This window comes from Thunnus albacares, chromosome 5 (assembly GCF_914725855.1).
Source record: "Thunnus albacares chromosome 5, fThuAlb1.1, whole genome shotgun sequence".
Classification (NCBI taxonomy): Eukaryota; Metazoa; Chordata; class Actinopteri; order Scombriformes; family Scombridae; genus Thunnus; species Thunnus albacares.
In genome coordinates, this window is record NC_058110.1 from 35,294,360 (window position 1) to 35,317,049 (window position 22,690).

At 39.3% G+C, this 22,690-nt stretch overlaps 2 protein-coding genes across 3 annotated transcripts in view; both read left to right on the forward strand.

Annotated features, from left to right (window-relative positions):
• Nucleotides 1-22,690, forward strand: part of LOC122981768 (polymeric immunoglobulin receptor-like) — a 724,120-nt gene that overhangs the window by 99,284 nt on the left and 602,146 nt on the right. The window lies entirely within an intron of this gene.
• Nucleotides 1-22,690, forward strand: part of LOC122981729 (myosin-7B-like) — a 44,477-nt gene that overhangs the window by 7,407 nt on the left and 14,380 nt on the right. The window contains exons 7-28 of one of the 2 annotated variants that reach the window (XM_044350424.1): nt 533-625; nt 922-985; nt 1,264-1,362; nt 3,995-4,098; nt 4,225-4,363; nt 6,413-6,531; nt 7,377-7,526; nt 8,612-8,782; nt 9,420-9,599; nt 10,967-11,099; nt 11,283-11,359; nt 12,043-12,130; nt 14,179-14,296; nt 15,551-15,674; nt 16,260-16,396; nt 16,520-16,690; nt 16,807-16,891; nt 17,258-17,500; nt 18,458-18,634; nt 19,321-19,466; nt 20,694-20,784; nt 20,870-21,027. In XM_044350424.1, the coding sequence (XP_044206359.1) occupies nt 533-625; nt 922-985; nt 1,264-1,362; nt 3,995-4,098; nt 4,225-4,363; nt 6,413-6,531; nt 7,377-7,526; nt 8,612-8,782; nt 9,420-9,599; nt 10,967-11,099; nt 11,283-11,359; nt 12,043-12,130; nt 14,179-14,296; nt 15,551-15,674; nt 16,260-16,396; nt 16,520-16,690; nt 16,807-16,891; nt 17,258-17,500; nt 18,458-18,634; nt 19,321-19,466; nt 20,694-20,784; nt 20,870-21,027 (2,867 nt within the window). Of the gene's footprint in view, nt 1-532; nt 626-921; nt 986-1,263; nt 1,363-3,695; nt 3,734-3,994; nt 4,099-4,224; nt 4,364-6,412; nt 6,532-7,376; nt 7,527-8,611; nt 8,783-9,419; nt 9,600-10,966; nt 11,100-11,282; nt 11,360-12,042; nt 12,131-14,178; nt 14,297-15,550; nt 15,675-16,259; nt 16,397-16,519; nt 16,691-16,806; nt 16,892-17,257; nt 17,501-18,457; nt 18,635-19,320; nt 19,467-20,693; nt 20,785-20,869; nt 21,028-22,690 lie in introns of those variants that run through there. The other variant, XM_044350423.1, reaches the window with a different exon arrangement.

Genomic DNA, 22,690 nt, shown 5'->3' on the forward strand with positions numbered 1-22,690 from the left:
TTGTGTTTCCTAAAGTGACCCTGAATATGCAAAACTGGGAATATATATATATTTTTTTTTGGAGCTGGTACACATTTTTGTACAAATTGTAGAGGATGTTCTTGGTTCAAATTTGATTCATATTTATTCAAAAATTCAAAAACTCTCCATTCAAAAATGTTGCATTCTTTACATTCAGTAACATTCATTGAAATCATTACAGCTGTAAAGTTCTTTTGTTTTAGGATCATCATATAGTGAGATTGTAAATGTTCTTCTCCATAAACAAATAGTGTAAAACCTAAAGAATAAACTCCTTCTCTCCTTGCTCTCTGGGAGCTTCATTACAGATTAATCACATATTTATTAAATGATTGATGAGGTATTTATAAATGAATTCTGTGGTTCCAAAGTTTGGTATAGAGTCTATTTATGAGGAGATACTGTGAAGAGTATGTAAGGGTTAAAAGTCTGTAATTATTTTATTATGGACATTTTTCATAGTTGTTGAAATATTTCACTGTGGACTGTTTGTTTCTGTCTGTGTTTTCAGGGATCTTTAGAGGACCAGATCATTGAAGCCAATCCAGCCATGGAGGCATTTGGAAATGCCAAAACCATCCGTAACGACAACTCCTCTCGCTTTGTGTGTATTCAAGTTAATATGAAAATTTGCAAACACAAATGTTGTAAGCTCTTAACACTCTTTTGGACAGAAATAATAACAACAACAACAACTAATTTCTCCCTCTGAAAGAAACGAGCCAAGAACTTGAATTTCACAATGTACAAAAATACAATATGTGTCACACAACTTATCAAAACTAGTCAAAGTTAATGTAACTTCTGCACAACACATGAAAAGTAGTCTGGCTAACAACCGTTGGCAGGAATGGTTATAACTGGTTATAATGAGTGTGGATCTGTGTTTGTGTGTCTCAGGGAAAGTTCATCAGAATTCATTTTGGGCCGACAGGGAGGCTGGCGTCTGCTGACGTCGACATCTGTGAGTTGTGTTTGTGTGTTAACAAGATTTTCTACAACAGTCCTGGCTGGTTTTAATTTTTTTTTTAAATGATGATAAAAGTAGCTTTTATCTTAAAACTGCAAATTTCAAGCAACATTTGACACATTTGATAGATTTCGTATTTTAAAAAATACAAAACAGAGATAAATTGTTTCATATTTTACTATGGTCATTTGGTAAATGTTTCTGTATTTTATTTGTGATATATAGTCCTGTAGTATGATCGGTGTGTTGGAGAGACCTTTTATCTTTATCAGACCTTCTAGAAAAGTCCAGAGTTGTGTTCCAGCAGCCGGGAGAGAGAAGCTACCACATCTATTACCAGATCCTGTCCAATCACAAGCCAGAACTACAAGGTAACCCCACCCACCACCAGACCCTGTCCAATCACAAGCCAGAACTACAAGGTAACCCCACCCACCACCAGATCCTGTCCAATCACAAGCCAGAACTACAAGGTAACCCCACCCACCACCAGATCCTGTCCAATCACAAGCTAGGATCACCACCTCGTACTAAGTGGATTATCCCTGTGAAATAAAGTAAATTGACACTGAATATTATTGATGTTATTCAATTATTTGAAATTAATCAACTTTTAGAAATAAGAGCCACAAATTATTTCAACATGTACAGTGTTATCTAATCACAATTTTATTTTAAAATATTATATATTGATTATAGTCTTAAGTGTTGTTAGTGTATGCATGCATCAGGACTGCAACTAATGATTATATTCATTGATTCATCTATTGATTGTATTTCAACAAATCAATCAATTGTTTAGTCTATGTCAGAAAGTAGTGCAAAAATGATCAATAATCATATTAACAGTGACAACAACAAAACTGAAAACACATCATCCAAATTAAAAACACAAAAACATTCAAGAAAACTAAAATATAAAACACAAAAATAAAAACCTTAGAAAACATGATACTTAACAAAAGTGAAAACATAAAAACAAAAACAGAAATGATGATAAAAACCCCACAAAATTTCAGAAAACAAAAACTTTTAAAAAACACTGACAAACAGAAACACGATGACATTTTAGAAAACACAAAACAGAAAAGGTAGGGAAGACATTTTTTGTTTGTGATTGGACAGATTAAGTCAGTTCTGGTTTGGTCAGAGATACTATACAGCAGTAAACACCCACCGATTCGCTGACTGGGACAATCATTAAGGGTCAAATACACACAGAAATCTCATATTAATTTTCTATGACAGGCGGCAAATCACTCACTAAGAGCAGCCAAATGTGAACGGGCTTGCTCGTTGAGTCAAACCGAAAGAGAAATATTCAGACTCCCTCAACACGATGCACTGTTTTGGTTTTATGTCCTGCATTGCTCTGATAAATCCACTGTAGAGCAGAAAGACACAGTTAAGAGACTAGCTGGTGAAAAAAGTGGAGCATTTAGCAGCTACAGAGACAGATATTTCCCTCAGAACCAGAACTAAAAAGGAGAATGTCCGGCGTCTGCTGGATGTGTAAACAGGCAACATGTTACCACAATACTTTTATAAGGTCAGTTTTTGTATCTGTCAGCTTGTTGGCCATGATGGCCAGAAATCAACTAATGCAGCTTTAAAGACAAACATAAAAGCAAAAGTGATGAGACTTTCTCCTTATTTCATGAGAGAAAAAAAACAATTGATTTTTTATTCAAAACAGAATTCTTTTGGATAAAGTATGACAAGGTAACATTTCTACTTTCAGGGTTAATAATGATAATTAAGAAATGCAATTTAATGCTGTAGCGGAAGACGTACTCAGATCTCAGAAGTATTTAAAGTTAAACTACTCGTTTAGCAGAGAAATCAGGCTGTGACTATTTTAAATACATTTATTAAAGTATATTATTAATTCTGATTAATCAGTGCATAAGCAGCATTTTATTGTTATTATTTTATCTTCAGGACTTTATAAGAGTCACAAGATAAATCTGAGGGACTATTATGACCTCTAATGTCATAGTGTGACATTATGAATAAAAAAGGATGATTAACAGAGATTAACTGACTGACTGAAATAACAGAAAGGGAAGCAAATAAGGCGTCAAGGTCTCCAAGGCCAAAACAATAAACAAAACCCCACAATAACTAGAAAATAAAGTCTCACTAGGTCTACAGAAGTGAAACAGAAAGACAATGCTAAACTCCCTGGCTAACCACAAAACAGGAGAAAAAGGAGAGCAACATAAATGGCACAGAACCCCTACAAGGCCTCCTGAAAATTATCACACAAATGGTAAACAGCTGTATCAAAGTGCCACCAGAGACACAGAGTATGAACAACAAAAAACTCAACAGCAGCACTAGCCCAACAAGCAGCTCAGTGGCCAAAAGCTAGGAGCGCTGGTTCAGGGGGGTTGATATACAGCTCCACTGATGACCAGATGAGGTTCAGGTGTGGGTGATCTAAGCATGCAGAGAGAAGCATTGCAGACCTGAAACACACAGAGACAGCTCTCTTCTGATAAGAGGCCAAGAGAAAGTCAGTGGACATAACAGGGACTGAAATGATCATTTGTGCAAGAACCAAGAAAAAACAAAGTTCTGATACATAAATTTGGACTCATTTTCCAGAACCTTTCTCTCATCTTTGCATTTTTGTGAAATATTGGAATTTTACCTCTTATGGTTTTTATGTATTTAAAATGAAGTTTGGAGGAGCCCACAACTCATAGACATCTGAAACATGATGACGAGGAGACACAAGTACACACTGATTTTATGTGAAGTTTGGGAACAGTTGGGATGCAGTTTAATTTAGACGGTTATCTTATTTCATGACAAACTTTAATCTGAGAAGTAACTAAAGTTGCAGATAATGTAATGGAGTGGAACTATAAAGAAAATTTAAACACCTAAATAAAGTGCAAGTTCCTTGTACTTTATTTACAAGGAACTTGTACTTGAGTAAATGTACCTATTTCCACCACTGATTTAATGTAATTATGCTGTTGTCCTGGGCTCCAGATATGCTGTTGGTGACCACCAACCCCTACGACTACCACTTCTGCTCTCAGGGTGTGACCACAGTGGAAGGCATCAAAGATGACGAGGAGCTGAAACTCACTGATGTAAGAAACACTCACTGCAATGTGCTGACGGTTTCATCTCTAACTGCCACCTCCATCTAAAGGTGTGTGTGTGTGTGTGTGTGTGTGTGTGTGTGTGTGTGTGTGTGTGTGTGTGTGTGTGTTTAGCATGCCATGGACACACTGGGCTTCATGCCAGAGGAAAAGTACGGCTGCTATAAAATCGTTGGAGCCATCATGCACTTTGGCAACATGAAGTTCAAGAAGAAACAAAGAGAGGAGCAGGCCGATGCCGACGGCACTGAGAGTAAGACACGCATTTATTTGTTACAACATGTGATCTGATGAACTTAAATGTCATGTAAAAGCTGAAACATGTCCCTCAAGTGTCCTTATGCTAAAATAGATGTGTATTAAAAGGACTACATTTTACATAGTAAAAACAGTCATTTAAAGTTAAAGACTTAAGTTAAAGACTGAAACTTTTGTTAATTTCTTTTCTGTTATTGCCTTGATTAACTTCATTTGTCATCCAAACTCAGAGGTTGTGTTTGCTGAAGTTACTCAGGAAAACAGTGACAGCTTGGTGAAGATATTCACTAGCTGCACTGATGTTCAGGAGTTCTTGCAGGATGAAAACGTTAGGTTAGCTGTTAATGCTACTGCAGCGACTGACCCTGAAGCTGAGCTTGATTTTTACTATGACTTTGATGGATTAGTCCTTGATGTCACTGCTCTGGCGGCCATCAAACCCCAGGTACATTACCTGAGGTTGCCCATGTTTGAAGCCAAGCACCTCCACCTGCAGTACCCTTCAGGGACTCAAGGCCATGAAGTGCCTCTGTGCCAAGGTTGCACTAACCATGGCAAATGTGGATGGAGGCTACTTCCTGAACTTGACTATTCCTTGACACTATTACAGACAGACATGTTACATGCAAATGCCTCCTTCCCGCTTAATATTTACAGTGTGACCTCAAGGCCCAGGCTTGACCCAATGTAACCCAATTTGTAACCCCTAAAGATGGAAAATTCCATAACACTAGTGATCAGCTCCATCAACGCTGGCTCAGTGACACATCAGAGGCTTCATCAGCCTGGCACCTCATAACAGTGCCAGTGCTGGGGAGACCCCTCCACCCCTCTGTCACTGGACACGTGACCCCCTCCAGGTGTCACATACAGAGCTGATCTTCCCCCTCTGTGATACTCTTGCCGCCAAACCTCCTGTCATTGAGGTAGAGCTGGTGTGGCTCCTGCTGGTGGACCTATAACATAGGAATGATAGGATTCTTCTGTCAAACATGCAGGGTGACAAACCACCGTTTCCCCATCACCCCAGGCCAGGGCTGCTGCAATGGTAGGGGATATATGCATGGAAATTGAACGCCATTCCCTCATGTAAACCAGGAACAATATGAGTTAAAATTAGAGTGTGGGAATGTGAGCAATTATTTGGGCACATCAGTGTGCAGTAATGTGACTCTGAGTTCTGCCAACTAGACTGGAAAATATATAGATTCACTAAAGTCTGATGTTAACGCAACTGTTCTCAAACCTTTTTATCACTCCTCTCTTTTTCTTATTGGAAAAGAGTAGCATTCGGCTTACAGCTTCTTATTTTTAGCCACACTGAGCATCATTTTCTCAGGTTAAAATGACAAACGTTGACAGCGGCAGGTCCACTGTTGTTCCTCATCAACTTGATGGCAGGCAAATGAAGTAAGCACATGTATGATACATATAACACTCTAAATTGGGCCATTTTGCATGAGTAGTTTTTATTTTGATACTTTAAGTACACATTGATCATTGTGGTATTGCTACTTTCACTTAAGTAAAAGGTCTGAGTACTTCTTTCACCACTGGCTATGACTTTTAACGTTAGCAAACCAGGCTAACTAGCTTCCACTTCCTGATTGAAATTCAAATTTAACAGCAAGATGGTCCTCCAAAAACTGACTGTTGTATAGAGACATACAGGTTAAAACTTGACTTGAAAAAGGGGGAAAAAATCATCTTATATCAACATTACTGTATGATGTTCTCCAGTCACTACAGCACCACCAAAGTTGACAGCATGTCTTCTAGAAACTCCAACCTTAGCTGTCAGTCAACCAATGTCATGGGAAACGCCCACCCAAAGGCTCGAGGTTCAAATTGGTTCCACAAATATGCCAAAAAACAGTTTTATCCCCTTTAAAAATGGGAAATGGAAATTTATATTTCCTCACACAAAATGTGAGAATTCTTATTTCACCCTGTGCACCATTTATCACAATTAATGTACACCTTATCAGGTATTAATAGGCACCTCCCAGCCAGTATATTTATGATGTATGTGTTGTGTGTTTAGGTTTGGATAAGGCAGCCTACCTGATGGGCATCAACTCTGCTGACCTGCTGAAAGGCCTGCTGAATCCCCGCGTCAAAGTTGGAAACGAGTACATCTTTAAAGGACAGACTGTAGAACAGGTAACCAATCAATCAGTCAATCCAATTTAACTAAACTAAACCCATTTCTTTCTGTATGCCTTCATCAGTGGTGGAAGGAGTATTCAAATCCTTCGCTTTACTTAAGTACTTAAATGCAAATACTCCACTACAAGTAAAAGTCCTGCATGAAAAATCCTACTACAGTAAAAGTACATAAGTATTATGAGCTTGATGTAGTTAAAGTATTGCAGTAAAAGTACATAAGTATTATGAGCTTGATGTAGTTAAAGTATTGCAGTAAAAGTAGTGGTTTGGTCCCTCTGACTGATATATTATTATATATGACATCATTAGATTATTAATAGTGAAGCATCAGTGTTAGAGCAGCATGTTACTGTTGTAGCTGCTGGAGGTGGAGCTAGTTTACACTACTTTATATACAGTTAGCTAGTTTAGTCCAGTGGTTCCCAACCTAGGGGTCGGGCCCCTCCAAAGGGTCAGCAGATAAATCTGAGGGGTGGTGAGATGATTAATGGGAGAGGAAAGAAGAAAAAACAAAGTTCTGATACACAAATCTGTTTTCAGTTTTTGGACTTTTTCTCTAATCTTTGATTTTTGCTGAAATATTGGATCATTTGAACATTTATTGAAATGAAAGCATGTGAGAAGTTTAGAGGGAAAAATCACTATTTGGTGGAGCTGTTAACAACTCATAGACATGTGAAATGTGACCCCGACTACACACTGCTTTATGTAAGACGTCAAAAGACAAAAAGGTTGGAAACCACTGGTTTCATCTTTAACAATGTGTTGTATTTTAAAAGCTTGTCAAAATTGTACTCAAGTACAGTGAACCTGATTGGCTACTTTATGTGTGTGTGCAGGTTAACTATGCAGTGGCAGCCCTGGCTAAAGCCACATACGACCGGATGTTTAAGTGGCTGGTGAATCGCATCAACTCGTCCTTATACACAGCTCTGCCTCGCCAGTACTTCATTGGAGTCCTTGACATTGCTGGCTTTGAGATCTTTGAGGTAAACCAGAGACAGAGACGCCAACTATTCATTCTACATCAACATCCAAGAGTTTCCAAACATACCAAATATCAATAATTTGGGGGAAATATATATAAAATAATGCACTAGACACCTAGCCTTCTGATTTTTAGCAGCAGTTGGCATTAAAGCTATTCATGCTGAGCGCTTTGACTGCACGCAGCATCTGGTTACAGCAGCTGTTCAAAGTTCAAGCTTAGCCTTGTTATAACTTATTAAGTGTGTATTATGTGCAGATTTACACATCACTAAATTAAAACCAGTTGCACCACACAAACTAGTTGTCAAGTAGAGATGAGCTGTTACTAAATATTTACAGCTAATAACTGCAGGTGGAACTGTAAACTAGCTGAATGAACCAACTGTTTTACATTATTTTGCTATAATAATATCTGAGCCATTTAGATTGAAAATTAAAAGAGGTGATGTAGAATACGGTCGACATATCTGACGCTTTACACAATACACCTCAAATTACAAAATATCATGCCGATAATGTTAAACTAAATGACCAAATAACAACGGTTAGGTTCACATTATGGGATATTTCCCTCTCACTGTGAACTGCTTCAATACTGCTAATTCTAAAACACATATTTCTCCAGGTATGCAGATAGAAATAAACCAAAGTCACACCTAGATTCACAAAGGATCGGTAGTTTAGTTTATGTAATTTTTGGCCTCTAAGAGAGTTGGAGAGTTATGTTATAGCTCATGATGCTACAGTGACATCATGTTTACACAGTTGGTTGCTTTCGTTCTGATGGCACTACAGATGTTTCAAAGCAACCAATTTACACATTACTGAAGTGTTTACTGGATAAGACGTTTCTTAAGATTTAATGATTTTGCTAGGTTCGGGTCATGCACTTTTACATGCAACTACAGGATTATTGATTAGCTCGTTTGCTAAGAAGATACAACATGTTAATCAGACAGCAGGAGTTGCTGTAAGGTGAATTTTTTCCCTTTTGATGGAGCTAGGCGAACAGTTTGTGTCCTGTGACGTGCTGATACTAAAATGTTTCTGCTCTCTCTCTCTCTCTCTCTCTCTGTTTCTGCAGTTCAATAACTTTGAGCAGCTGTGTATTAACTACACCAATGAGAAGCTGCAGCAGTATTTCAACCACCACATGTTCATTCTGGAGCAGGAGGAGTACAAGGCTGAAGGGATAGAGTGGACCTTCATAGACTTCGGGCTGGACTTACAGGCCTGCATAGACCTCATAGAGAAGGTGTGTTTGCTTGTTTTGTGATCGTCCTTCGATGTGAGGATATATTTTTCTGAAACCAGGTGTTGGAGTAATTATCTATGTCAGTTGGTCCCCCATGTTTTAAACTTCACTGTACAACCTCACTCACAGAGCACACACAGTATTAAATTTAAATTTCCCATTAAAACATATTGCTGAGGCAGGATGTAATCAATGAGCCTTGACAGGTAAATAGGTTACATATATTATGAAACAATGCTCAAGGTGTAATTGAGCTACTGATGACATTTAAATCTAAAACCTCTAAAATTAAGCAGAATTCAATTCCCTATGAAATTTAGGGCTGGGCAAAAAATCAATATTTTGATTTGAGAGGAAAAGTGTATTTGATATAAAAATACAAGAAAAGTGGCTATAGTAGATATTTTTATAACTCCATATAGAGCTAAAAGAGAGTGAATATTGGACTTACATTCACCAGATGGACAGAAACACGACTCCAAATGAATGATAATGTTGCTGTTACTGTGGAAATAAACAACTGCTTCAAGTTCAACATATGAACTTAAAAGCTGATGATATGTCAGTATTGTGTTCACTACTTGTCAAAACATCAGTGAATGCAGGTTTAATCAATGTGGAAACTGTCTGTGTGCAGCCCATGGGTATCCTGTCCATCATGGAGGAGGAGTGTATGTTCCCCAAGGCCACGGACCAGAGCTTTAAAACAAAACTCTACGACAACCACGTGGGGAAGTCGCCCAACTTCCAGCGACCGCGGCTGGACAGGAAGCGCAAATATGAGACTCACTTTGAGCTGGTTCACTATGCTGGAGTGGTGAGTGTCAGCTTCGACTGTTCCACTGCAACTACCACTGTTACTACTACATCTACTGTAAATACTCATGCTAATATTACTACCAGCTTACTGCTGATACTGCAGCTGTTACCACTCATTTTAGGGATGCTTTGATTGATCGGGCTCCAATTTAATTTAAAGTTTCTTATCAGAAAAGCCAGGTCAGAATTAGATGAGTTGAAAAGCAGGTGAAGGTTCCTGAGTTTCTCGCAGCAGCTGCTGATTTTGGAGACAGAATATTACAACATGGAAATAGAATAGAAAATAACACAGCTAACACTGAAAAGAAGCAGAGTTGTGGCTTTTGCTGGGTGTCTCAAGCTTTATGTTTAACAGTTTAATAACAAAAATAGAGCCCTTATTGGATAAGCTGATTCTAATGACATGTAATCGATGAACGCTGATGGTGCTTCCTTATTTCCAGGAAATAAACTCAGGAACTAAACTGAGGACTGAATGTTTCTTTTTGCACATTCCTGTTTGCGTTTCCACCACATCCGACAAACTGTGAGGATTAGGCAACTTGTTTCAGGTTGTTCTTTGTCATTTGCTTCAGTCCTGCCCTTGGAGCAGGAACTTTCTGGGAGCCAGGAACTATGACAGAAAAATTAAATTTAAGAGCCAAGAGAGTGAATATCGGACTTACATTCATCAGGTGGACAGAAACACGACTCCAATAGTATGATAATGTTGATCTGTGTCTGCAGGATGCGAAAATAGGCGACTGTTTGCTAACTTGTTAACCTTATCAACTTTATAAAGCGATAGTATGTCAGTGTAGTGTTTACAACTTGTTCTGCTGCCACTAAGTGTCCATAAAAAAGAATATATTTTTAGCTTTCAGCCCATTTTTGTAAGTTTCTTAACGTGGGCGCTGAAATTTATAACAACCAGATTTCTGGACTGGTTTGTGGTTTTTAACATCAGTGACTCAAGCTGAGCACTTTTAATCGTCCTGCTTTGGCAACAAAAGCAATTATTTCTGTTTGATCTTCGTTTAACTGGAGGAAATTTTGGCACAAAATCAAATCACTGATGAATGTGACCATAGCTGGTGATATTGTTATGAAATCTGTGTCGACCGCATAGTTTGTTGTTTTCCACAAATTGAGCTAGTAGGAGAATGTAGGAGTTAAAGAGCAGAGGCCCCCCGAATGGAGTCTTGGGGAACTCCACATGCTTTGCTCAGATGTATATTTATCAACACAAAGTAGTCCCTATCTGGGAAATAAGATTCAAATATAAGACACACTGTTCTTTGTTTATTTTGTACAAAATCAATGCATAAACTCAGCTCTTCAGTGTTAAATGTGAAGTATGTTGATGACTGTGTTACCTCTCTGCAGGTACCGTACAACATCGTAGGCTGGCTGGATAAAAATAGAGATCCCCTGAATGAGACGGTGGTGGCTTTGTTCCAGAAATCCTCCAACAAAATGATGGCTGCACTGTTTGAGAGCTACATCAGCTCCGAGATGGGTAACGTTACAAAAGAGACACTGGTCGGACTGTTTAAGAAATTGTGACAAACAAAGAGACCCTAAAGGAAAAAAAAAAACGTGCAGACGATAAAGAACAGAACTATAAGAAAAAAAATACAAGTGAGTGTAGTGACAGTGTGTTTGTATGTAGTAAACACATGTGGTTTGTGCTGCGTTACAGCTTGTGATCCGAAGCTGGAGACCAAACACAGGAAGAGGAAAGCAGCTTCCTTCCAGACAGTTTCACAGTTACACAAGGTGAGTTAAAGGTGCAGTGTGTAGAATTTAGTGGCGTCTAACGGAACAGACTTAGCAGAAATGGAATGTAATATTCATAAGTATGTTTTAATCAATGTATAATCTCCTGAAAATAAGAATCATTGTGTTTTTTCGTTACCTTAGATTGAGCCCTTTATATCCGTATAGGGAGTGGGTCCTCTTCCACAGATCCCACCATGTTGCACCGCCATGTTTCTACCGTAGCCCAGAATGGACAAACCAAACACTGGTTCTAGAGAGGGACTTTCATGTTTTTTTTGCATGTTTCACAAGCATCGTAGGTTCTCCTACACACTTGGAAGGGGAGGGGTAGTCAGTTGGTTGCAATCTGCAGCCTCACCGCTAGATGTCACTAACTCTTACACACTGGTCCTTTAAAGTCTGGTCACGCAAGCATTTAAGTCAGCAAAATTCACCTCATCCCAATGAAATCGCAGCGATCAGACACACATTCTTTGTGTCAAAATATCCGTGAAATATCAGATAACGAAGCACACAACTGAATGACACTGTAATTACTAGACAACAAACATCATTTTCAAATATAATTTACTACTGAAAAGTGTCCACTATGTTGCATGTGGCAGTAAACATGCTAGCAGACTGTGATAGACTGAGACATTTGACACATGACACACTATCAGCTGTCTGTTCATTTACAGGAGAACCTAAACAAGCTGATGGCGAACCTCCGCAGCACTCAGCCGCACTTTGTTCGCTGCATCATCCCCAACGAGAGCAAGAATCCAGGTAACCAGACAACAATGACACTGTAACCTTCATCACACAGACAGACAGGACCAGGAAACCTTATTCCAACCATATTGCTCCAATTTAAGAGTGTTCATGTATCAGTCCGAGATGATAGTCACAGCATTTAAATGGCCAAAAATTGGTTTCTTTTGTTTTATATTTCAGAGTTTGTTAACAAGTGAAACCCGATGCTAATGAAGTATAGCTCTTTTCTCATTCGCTGAATAGATCATAGTCGTGTTTGGAGTTTTATTTCTGTGTAACTGACAGTGATTGTAGCTTTGGAGCCATTTTGCCACCGGTTTGGTGAAACTCCTGTAGTTCTTTTCACCAAGTAGGAGAAACTGACTGTAATTGTCAGAAATTAGACATGTCAGACATGACACTGACTTGTGATTACAGTCTGTGATTTAAACTTTACCACTAGTGGGACAAAAAAGAGGAAACGTCATAATGTCAACTAAATCAGCTCAACCCAACCTTATTTATAAAGCACTTTACACACAACAAAGTTCTTTACAGCAAAGATAAAAGTAAGAACAAAAACAGATTGTAGAAAATAATAATAATCATAAAAATCATAATAGTAATAATAAAGGCACATGTTCACACAAGGCATGTAGAGACAACACAGACTTACGAGGGCTTCAGTCAGACTAACAAGTAAAAGTGAGAATCATACAGCTGGAGGGAGATAATTCCTTCAAATCAGCAGTTGCCATCCTTTTTGTCTGGTGTGCCTGCACAGCCCTTATAGATGGACTCAGTACCCGTTTATCGACACCAACCACCGCGATCCGAACGTCTTCGATTGATTCTATAAGTGAAGTAATAATGTTTTAATTCATCTAAAGTTTAGGTTAGTTTGCTTTTAGCAAAGTATTTCAACTTTTTAACTGTTATACGAGTGGCGTAGTCTCTTTAAGAAATAGCCCAGTGCATAGGAAGTGTGCATGACGCATGTGTGTGGTCGAGCGAGAGCGAGAGAGCGAGCGGGTGTGACTGTGTTAGGGGCGACCGGAGCAGTAAGAGAGAGAGTTAAGTTAGCATTTATTCTCTGCCAGAACAGCTCGAACTGTACATACACTGTACTATTACTGTCACAGCTAACTGCTAACTTAACTCTCTCTCACTGCTCCGGTCGCCCCTAACACAGTCACACCCGCTCGCTCTCTCGCTCCCGCTCGACCACACACATGCGTCATGCGCACTTCCTATGCACTGGGCTATTTCTTAAAGAGACTACACCACTCGTATAACACAACATTCTTTACTTGTAGCTTATTGTTTCAACTGTGTATCTGTTCATTTATCAGTTACTGATACTTTGAGCTGCCGATTCCGACTGACTCGTTTATGCTTTACTTCTTGCTCACTCTTTAGACCTTTATGCTCACTTGTTCACTAGTTTTCATGAACTCTCTATCTCAACACACAGTGCTCATGTGTCACAGCTCGGTCAATATGTGGATATTTTCTTCTAAACAAAACGTAATCTCTCTTTCTCTCTCTCCATATATGTATATATACATTTAATTAGTTGAACTACTCTACAGTCCTTCCATGTACCCCTGGTGGAGAATCACTGACCTGAATCAAAAGGGTTGATCCTCTGTACGGTGGCCTTGAAGTACATTTCAGATTCAGCTTCAGCTTTTATCAGTCTAAGCTGGACTTGAAAATATTTGCATTCTAACACAGTAAAATGCTAAATTTTAGTACTTTTCTGTAGACATCAAGTTTGATTGAATTTGTTAATATTTTCCAATTCAAAAACACCAACTTGCACCAAATGAAAAAAAAAAAATTAATCAAAAACAAACAAAGAAGTAAAAATGCCCGAGCTAAAAAAAACTAGCTTTTTACAGAGCTTTTAAACGCATCTTGCAGTCTTCCAAACTCCATCCTCTGAGGAAATGTAAGATGCTGTTGAAAAAGCTGATAAGGATGAACTTTCACACTCAAGACGAATATAATTTCCCTTCAATGTCATAAATGCAAAGTTGTTGAAGATGGCTGAAGTGTTTTGTGTGTGTGTCGTTCAGGTGTGATGGATCCCTTCCTGGTTCTGCACCAGCTGAGGTGTAACGGAGTCCTGGAGGGGATCAGGATTTGCAGAAAGGGCTTTCCAAACCGGATCCTGTACGCCGAGTTTAAACAGCGGTGAGTCTCAACCCTCCAACCGTTTACAGAAACAGACTAAAGGCAACTTCAGGAGCTGTTTGCAGAGTCAGTGACATCTTTTAAAAAGGCCTTTCATCGATACCACACTGTTTTATTTCAAACATGTCTTATCTGTTTAATTGCTACTGTTGTTTTATTGTTTTTATTTATTATTATTATTTTTTAATCTCAGGTTAATAGCGGTATGATTAACCTGCTTAATTGTACTTAAATGTTTTAACCATGTAAAGCAATTTGTGACTTTGTTTGAGAAGAGCTGTATAAATAAAGTTTGTTAGAGTCTGTGAGGAGGATTTAGAGGCTTAAACAACAGAAAACACACGTCAGTACCGTCACTAAACTGCACGTTGAAGCTCTGCTGTATGTAACCATCATGTAGGTTTATATTCGGATCATCAGTTTCAGATTATTTCAACTTTGTTTCTGAGAAATCGAGTTTTGTCTGTGATTTTGGTGGACGGCTGAGAATACTACAATACCCATGAGCCTCTGCTGCTGGAGGAAAACCAGTCAGAGTGTGTGAATCATAGCTGTACACGGTGCCACAGTCGCTGAATTCATCTACAGTCGATCCAAAATTTGGAAGTAAATTGAATTTAGCTCTGTGATTGGCTGTTTTCTTGCCAAAATGCACCTTGGGAATCGTAGTTACCTCAAGGTAGATGTCCACAGTGTTGAGACTTTTTTACTAAAGAAGCAGATATTTTCTAACACAGTTGTTCATCTGTTGTTGTGATGATTCAACCAGGAGAGACCTGAGAGTCTGTGAGACAAATGAACCATGAGACCTTTACTTCTGGAGCAAAGGGAACCTGAAACATCTTCTCAAACTTTGCAACTGTTTTGTATTTAGAGTCAGTTTTTTTCAGTTTTCTTCTGTGGCTACAGGAGCTCCTTCAAGTCTGAGAAAACAATCTCAGATTCACCCAGAAACCACAAAAACTGAGGCCGTGGAGTTTGAAAGGTTTTTGGAGTTTGACCCACATAAGGGACGACAACTGAGGGGCCTGTTTTGCCAAATTTGCAGCAGCCAGCCAGCATTTCCACAGTGCTCGGAGATCACTTTTAGTGTAACAGGTTGCAGGATATCTCGACTTTTCCTCTAAATCTTTCTCTGGTACTGTTTATGTGAGTGCAGTACTAAATCTGCTCCTTTAAAGCTTCTACAGAAGCCACATTCCTGATATTCTGACCTCCTCATGAATCCATGTGGACTTGTTTTTGTTTCCCCAGCTATCGTATCTTGAACCCATCAGCGATTCCCGACAATTTGTTTGTGGACAGCAGGAAGGCTGTGGAGAAACTGCTGGGCTCTCTGGACATCGACCACACACAGTATAAGTTTGGACACCTGAAGGTAAAACAACCACTAATACTGTGATTAATACTACAGTACTGGTACTGCAGCTTACTGCTGCTTGGAGACAAAACATGATGAGTAAATATGATCTGCTCCTCTCCACTTCCTGTTTCCTCTCGTTCCTTCTTCTCCCCTCTGTTTCCTCTCCACTCATGTCCTTTCCCCTCGTTTTCTGCTCTCTTCTCCTTGTTTCCTCTCCTCGTCCTGTCTGGTCTTATTTTGTCATCCTCTTCCTCTCCTCTTTTCCTCGCCCCTTCTCTCCTCTCCTTTTGTTTCTTTCCCTCTCCTCTCGTCTCCTCTCTTTGTTTCCTCCCCTCCCCTCTCATTTCCCCTCTCCTCTTCTCTCTCGTTTCCTCCTCTCCTCTTCGCCCCTCCTCTCCCCTCTTCTCTGGTTTCCTCTCCTCTCTATTCTTCTCTTCACTCCTTCTCTCCTCTCTTGTTTCCTCTCCTTCTCTTCTCTTTTGTTTCCTCTCCTCTTCGCTCCTCCTCCCTCCTCCTCTTTTGTTTCCTCTCCTCCTTTCCTCTCCTTCTTCTCTCCTCTCTTGTTTCCTCTCCTCTTCCTCCTCGTGTCTCCCCCCTCAGGTCTTCTTTAAGGCGGGTCTGTTGGGTCAGTTGGAGGACATGAGGGACGCCCGTCTGTCTCAGATCCTGACCACCGTCCAGGCCATGTGCAGAGGGAAGCTGATGAGGATGGAGCTAGAAAAGATGATGCAGCAAAAGTCAATATGACAAATATGAATAAATAATAACAACAAATATTATGAAGAGAGTCTGAAATCTGTCTGAATCTGAAAGTTTTTGGGGGGTAAAAGGAGTTTTGTGGTCTGACTTCCTCTTCTCAGGGATGCTGTGTTGGTGATCCAGTTAAACATGCGATCGTTCTTCGCGGTGCGGACTTGGCCGTGGATGTTGTTGTTTTATAAGCTCCGCCCCCTGCTCAGGAGCGCCCAGGTGGAGAAGGAGCTGGCTGCTCTGAAGGAGGATTACAAAAAACTGAAAGAGGCGTTTGACAGGTCTGTTTGTCTGCCTACGTTGTTTGACCAGCTGCGTGTCTTCTGTTTACATTGTTTGTTTGTTTTTTTATCAGGTTAGACATTAAAATGAGTTGTTGTTGTTGTTCTTCCTTCAGGTCGGAGATGAAGCGTTGTGAGGCAGAGGAGCGACAGGTGGTCCTGGTTCAGGAGAAAAACGACCTGGCTCTGCAGGTCCAAGCTGTAAGTCAAACTTGGAACTTAAAGGAACAGTCCCACATTTTGGGAACTCTGAGATTCTCTGAGACTCCTGAGATTTATTCTTGCCGGGGTTAGATAGGTTATGTGTTATTTATTGTTGTGGCGATGGAGTTTATAGTAAATACATGAATAAACAAGGCTGCGTGCTGTATCTGAAAGTCAATTTCAAGCATTATATGCAAATGACAAACACTTGTGATGATTCAAAAGTACTACACACCAACAGCAACAATCACAGTTTTTCTTCTTTAAGCAAATGACTGAGAAAGTGTTGCCAGAATAACAAAACAAAACATAACAAAAGAAAAATCTTTACTCATCTTTATTATCTTCATCCCGATCACGCAGGAGCAGGACAACCTGATGGATGCGGAGGATCGCTGCAACCAGCTCATTCAGTCTAAAATCTCGCTGGAGTCGAAGCTGAAGGACATGCACGAGCGCCTGGAGGACGAGGAGGAGGTGAGCGCCACGCTGACGTCCAAGAAACGACAGCTGGACGACGAGGTGGCGTCACTGAAGAGAGACGTGGACGACCTGGAGATGACGCTGGCTAAAGTGGAGAAAGAGAGACACGGAGTGGAGAACAAGGTGTGTTAACTGTGTCACTGCAGGGCTCCTTCACTACAGAGTCACACGTTAAAGTGAATAAACCAAACACTTTTCTTTTTTTTTTCTAAAATTCCAGTTGATTTTTTTTTTTTTTTTTTTCATTGTTGAAGGTGTTTAATTTGAATTGAAGTGAGAAAACTCCATCACAGCTAATCTAATACTCAAGTTTTGGCTTATTCAAGTACTAGGGCTACTGGCTACTTTTGTCTGGTTAGATGAATAAATATGTCCATGTTTACTTTTGTTTATTTGTTGAACAGTGTTGGAAGAAAAAATATATCTTTGTAATGTTGATCTATAGGTTTTAGATGAAAAAATATAAACATTTATTAAGCGTAATGGTCCTTTATGCTCATTTATCTAAAGTCTTTCTAAATTACACAGATGTTACTGTAAAGATTTATGATAAATCACTTTACACTTTGTCATTTTCTATTTTTGACCTTTGAATAGTTTGCTGCTGTAGTGATGGGAGAATATTTTACGTATGATAACACTGTAATACTTGTGATTCATTGATATTTTTTGCCTTTGTGTCATTTTCAAATGTTATCTTTAGTATGTTTTTTGTTAGTCGGTTGAACTAATTCCTGTGGTCCTCTGGTTGGATAATTGATGCAGCTTTTATGTTTATATATATATGTGCAACTGTTGTGATGTTTGCACAGATACCTGATGAAGGTCAAACAGACCAAAACGTTGTAAACTTAAAACCCCTTTTATTAGAGAGATCAAAATAAGCACGGACAAGTTAATAAGTCTCAGTGATACATTAGACCTGTACGTCTTATTAAATTAAATAATAATATATAATCTAAGATCGATTTCTTTGTCTTTCCTTTGGCTGGTTTTTCAGGTTGAAGAGCTTCAGTTCGGTGAAGGCTACAAGTGATGAGTTTAAATCAAATTTAAAAAACAGAATTTCTGTCTGTCCAGGTGAAGAACTTGTCTCATGAGATGTGTGTTCAGGATGAATCCATAGCGGCTCTGAACAGAGAGAAAGTCGCCCTGCAGGAAGCTCACCAGCTGGCTCTGAGCGACCTTCAGGCTCAGGAGGACAAAGTCAACATGCTGGCCAAGGCGAAAACCCGGCTGGAGCAGCAAGTGGACAGTGTAAGAAAAGATCTCGTTGAAGTGTCCCGAGTTCAGCTGGAACGACAGAAAACTTACATAAGATCCCCTCCAGACATGTTTTAAGACACATGAAAAAACTCTACTAATAGTTAGTGTCTGATATTACCTAGTATGTGTGTAAGCTGCATGATTGGCCCAAACTAGTTGTGATGTCACACATCAAGCTTGTAGGTACACGTCTTAAACTCAGATTTATAAGATAGGTCTATCTCATTAAAAACAGTGCTGACACGCCCATGAAACAGTCTATGGAAACTTTTAATTGTTCAGAGATTTCACTCTCTCACCCAGAGATTAAAACCTGTTTGCCAGTGTTGCATGCTGGGATTCCTGAAGGTATTCTAATGGAAGACGCAGCAGGGTTTTCAGCTACTGCTAAGACTGTACAATAAGCATGAAGGACATATTCCAAATGTTCAAATCAGTTTAGTTTTAAAACCACACTTTAAACTTTCAAAACGTAGTTTTAATATCTTGAATTATGAAGATGAAGTAGTTGTCAAGATATTTTGCTCTGGACCAAAGTGAGCATTGAAAACATTTGTATACAAAACTCTCACATGACAGTTAGAAAGCTTAGGACCTTTAAGGATGTAAAAGGCTCTCGGGTCCGGACAGGTTGACGTTACTGTGTGCTAACAGTCTCCCGTCTCTCCTCCCTGCAGGTGGAAAGTTCCCTGGAGCAGGAGAAGAAGGTGCGGATTGAAGTGGAACGAACCAAACGGAAGCTGGAGGGGGATCTGAAGCTGTCCATGGACTCAGTGAGGGACCTGGAGAACCAGAGGGAGGAGCTGGAGGAGAGGCTGAAAAAGTAGGAAAAAACATTCGGTTCATTATTTACACCATTCAGGACTGATTTATATGTTCGGTTTCAGTTGTGCCAACAGTAGTGGACTGTGTTTTTTGACCATTAATAAATTGATTGATTAATTTAATAGTTTACAACAATTTAATAATGTAATTCAACCTTAAACCAAAAAAAAACTGAACCCAAACTGGAACAACAGGTGAAGCAGCACATTTGTGATTATGTTACAGTGGAGCTAACAGTTGACATCAGGGTATATCAGAGTTTATCATAGCGTTCATCCATATGGTATCATAACATATTTCTTCATATTGTTTATTTCTGTTCTGTTCGGTTTTTCTCATTTGTTCCGCATCGTGTTGTATTTTATACTATTGTTTCGTATTGTTTTTTATCTTTCATATTGTATTACATAGTGGAATGTGTTACTGGAAAATAAATAACACCACTAGCAACTTTACAGAAACATATTTACCAATCAAGTCAAGTCAAACAAAAGAATTTTGCATTGCGATAAAACAAGACAAAGAAAATTCTGTACTTTATGTGACGTTCAGACTACAGATTAACAACTCAACCTGACCTTTCTTTCATTCATTTTTTACACATTTAAGAAATCCAAAGCAACACCGTACTTGTGACACGTGCATGGACATGTGAGACGACTGCTGGACGTGCAAATGTATCTGTAATTTGTGAGTGACAGTCATTAGTGAAACAGGACATCATTTGCGATCTGTATGTAAGCAATGCCATGAAAATCACTGTCATGATGTCCCGAGTTTTACAACTTCTACGATGAGTTCTGTGATGTTGACCAATAGGGAACTATATTGCTTTATATTCCATTGAAGGCATGAAAATAAATATCAACTTTGAGTGATGATGTTGGTGCTGTGAGGTGGGCTCCTCCTCTCAGATCACCTACATGCAAGACTCGTAAAAGAGTCGTGAAAGACAGTTCTGATTGGTTGGGGTCCAGTGTCTGTATGTCCAATCACAGCCAGGATTGGTGGACTGTATGATCGTGACCATCTTGAAAGACAAAAAAAAATACTGTAGTCTGATCCCAGGATTCATGTGAACATTTGACTTTGACACTGATACCAAAACATCACAAGTAATCAGTGAAAGGTAGCAAATATTTACCAGCATGAACACAATCTCTCTCTCTCACCCTTCCTACAGCAATAGTTCTGATTCTTTCTCTCTCTCCATACCTTCCTAAAGAAAAGACATGGAGTTTGGTCAGCTTCAGTCTAAAATTGAGGATGAGCAGAGTTTGGTCTCTCAGCTTCAGAAGAAGATCAAAGAGCTTCAGGTTGGTTTAAAACAGAGTCAGAGACTGGTTCAGCTTCCACATCTTCATCTGCTGCTACAGGAGTGTGATGTGATTGTTCCCTCAGACTCGCGTCGAGGAGCTGGAGGAGGCGCTGGAGGCCGAGCGGGCGTGGCGCTCCAAAGCTGAGCGTCAGAGGAATGACATCACCCGAGAGCTGGAGGAACTGGGAGAGAAACTGGAGGAGGCCGGAGGAGCCTCCGCTGCTCAGATCGCACTCAACAGGTCAGAACTCTCACCGAAGTCTCTCACAAGTTACACCCACAGAGTCACAGTGATTCATTAAAATAATTTGCCTTTTTTTGATTATTTGAATTTTGAGAATTTTTTTCTTTTTTTTTGGAAAATGGGTCATATTGCAACACACAGACTGTGCTCCAGAAAAATAGTTAAGTCAAGAATATAGTACCCAAATATCATCCCAAACTATCTTCCCACCAGAGAGGAAACTGAAGAAGTCAGTGCTTACAGACTGTCTGACTTCAATAAATGTTGAAACCACAAGACTTCTGTACAAAAGTAGAACATCTGTAACAAACGAACCTGAGTCAAAGCTGCATTTACTGATTTGTTTTTCCATCTGATGGCCGAAGAAGTCAATGCATGATAACAAGCGTTAGTTTCAGAAGTCAGAGTTTCTTCAACTTGAAACCACTGAAAATATGTGAACATATATATATGATGCATTTATATATTTATACCAGTGTAGCAAATAACATGTTATTATGAAATTGGTTATCTGGTTTTACAAATTGTTAAGAACAATTCAAGTGCTATGTAAATTGCTTTTAAATTAATATACAAGTCCAACTAAAAATCACATTTAGTTTCCGTTGACAGACCTCATACTTTATAATAGATAAATATTGTAATTGCATCTTTATTGAGCACTGTCCTTTACTGCCTCTTCTTTAAAATAGGTTCAATACTAGCAAGAGAATACTGACTGTTAATAAAAATGTAATGATTTTATTTAAACAAAAAAAACAAGGAGGTGCAGTGTAGCCTGAAAGGCAAAACCAGAACGTCCACTAAGCACTCGCTGCTGGACTCAACTCGAAGGTATCAACCGAAATAAGTAGCAGGTAGTATTGAAACTTCTCCAGTCAAATGATACCTGCATTCGGTCCTTTTTGTACCCTGATCAGGAAAAAAAAAACTATTTTATGGTTTTGCTCACAGCCAATCACAGCAAGCGTTCTTTGACTTAATGCGACATGTGATTGGCCCACTACTGCAGCAGCTACAACCCACACAGTCTGTGGTGGTGAAGTCGAGCACAGTGTATTTGACGGAGGTGGCAGTTCAGCACGGCGAAATCCCACAAAAATACATATTTTAATAATTTGAACACTTTCAAAATGATTTGTGTAAAAATCATTTGGATGAGGAGGAGTGGCGGCATTATACACAACTGAATACGTTCAATCACATGATTGGTATCAAATGAGGTAAAAAGAAAGGTATCCAATAAAGTTCTCTATTAGTATCAGCATCACTTTAACGGTACTGGTATTGTATCATAATTTTTTAAACAATACCCAGCTCTGCTCGCTGCTGTGAGCAATGATGAATCCCGTTTTGGGATGAAACAGTAATGACTTAAAGTCACTGATGGACAGCTGAACCCTCCGGCCTGATGCTGTTCCTGGGAAACCTCAAGTGTTCTAAGACAGGAAGCGAAGTGAATATTCACCTTGTGTTTTTCGTGTGAATTTGACCTCAGGACTGTTTGTGCATTTTGTGTTTATTTGCGCCAATGAACCAACTGTACAGACATTAACTGTTACCTTTGCTAGCTAGTATCATGTGTGTATGTTTACAAAGCACAAACATTTTTAATTTGGACGGACTCACTGTCAGAATCACTAAAATCAGCTTGTTTAGT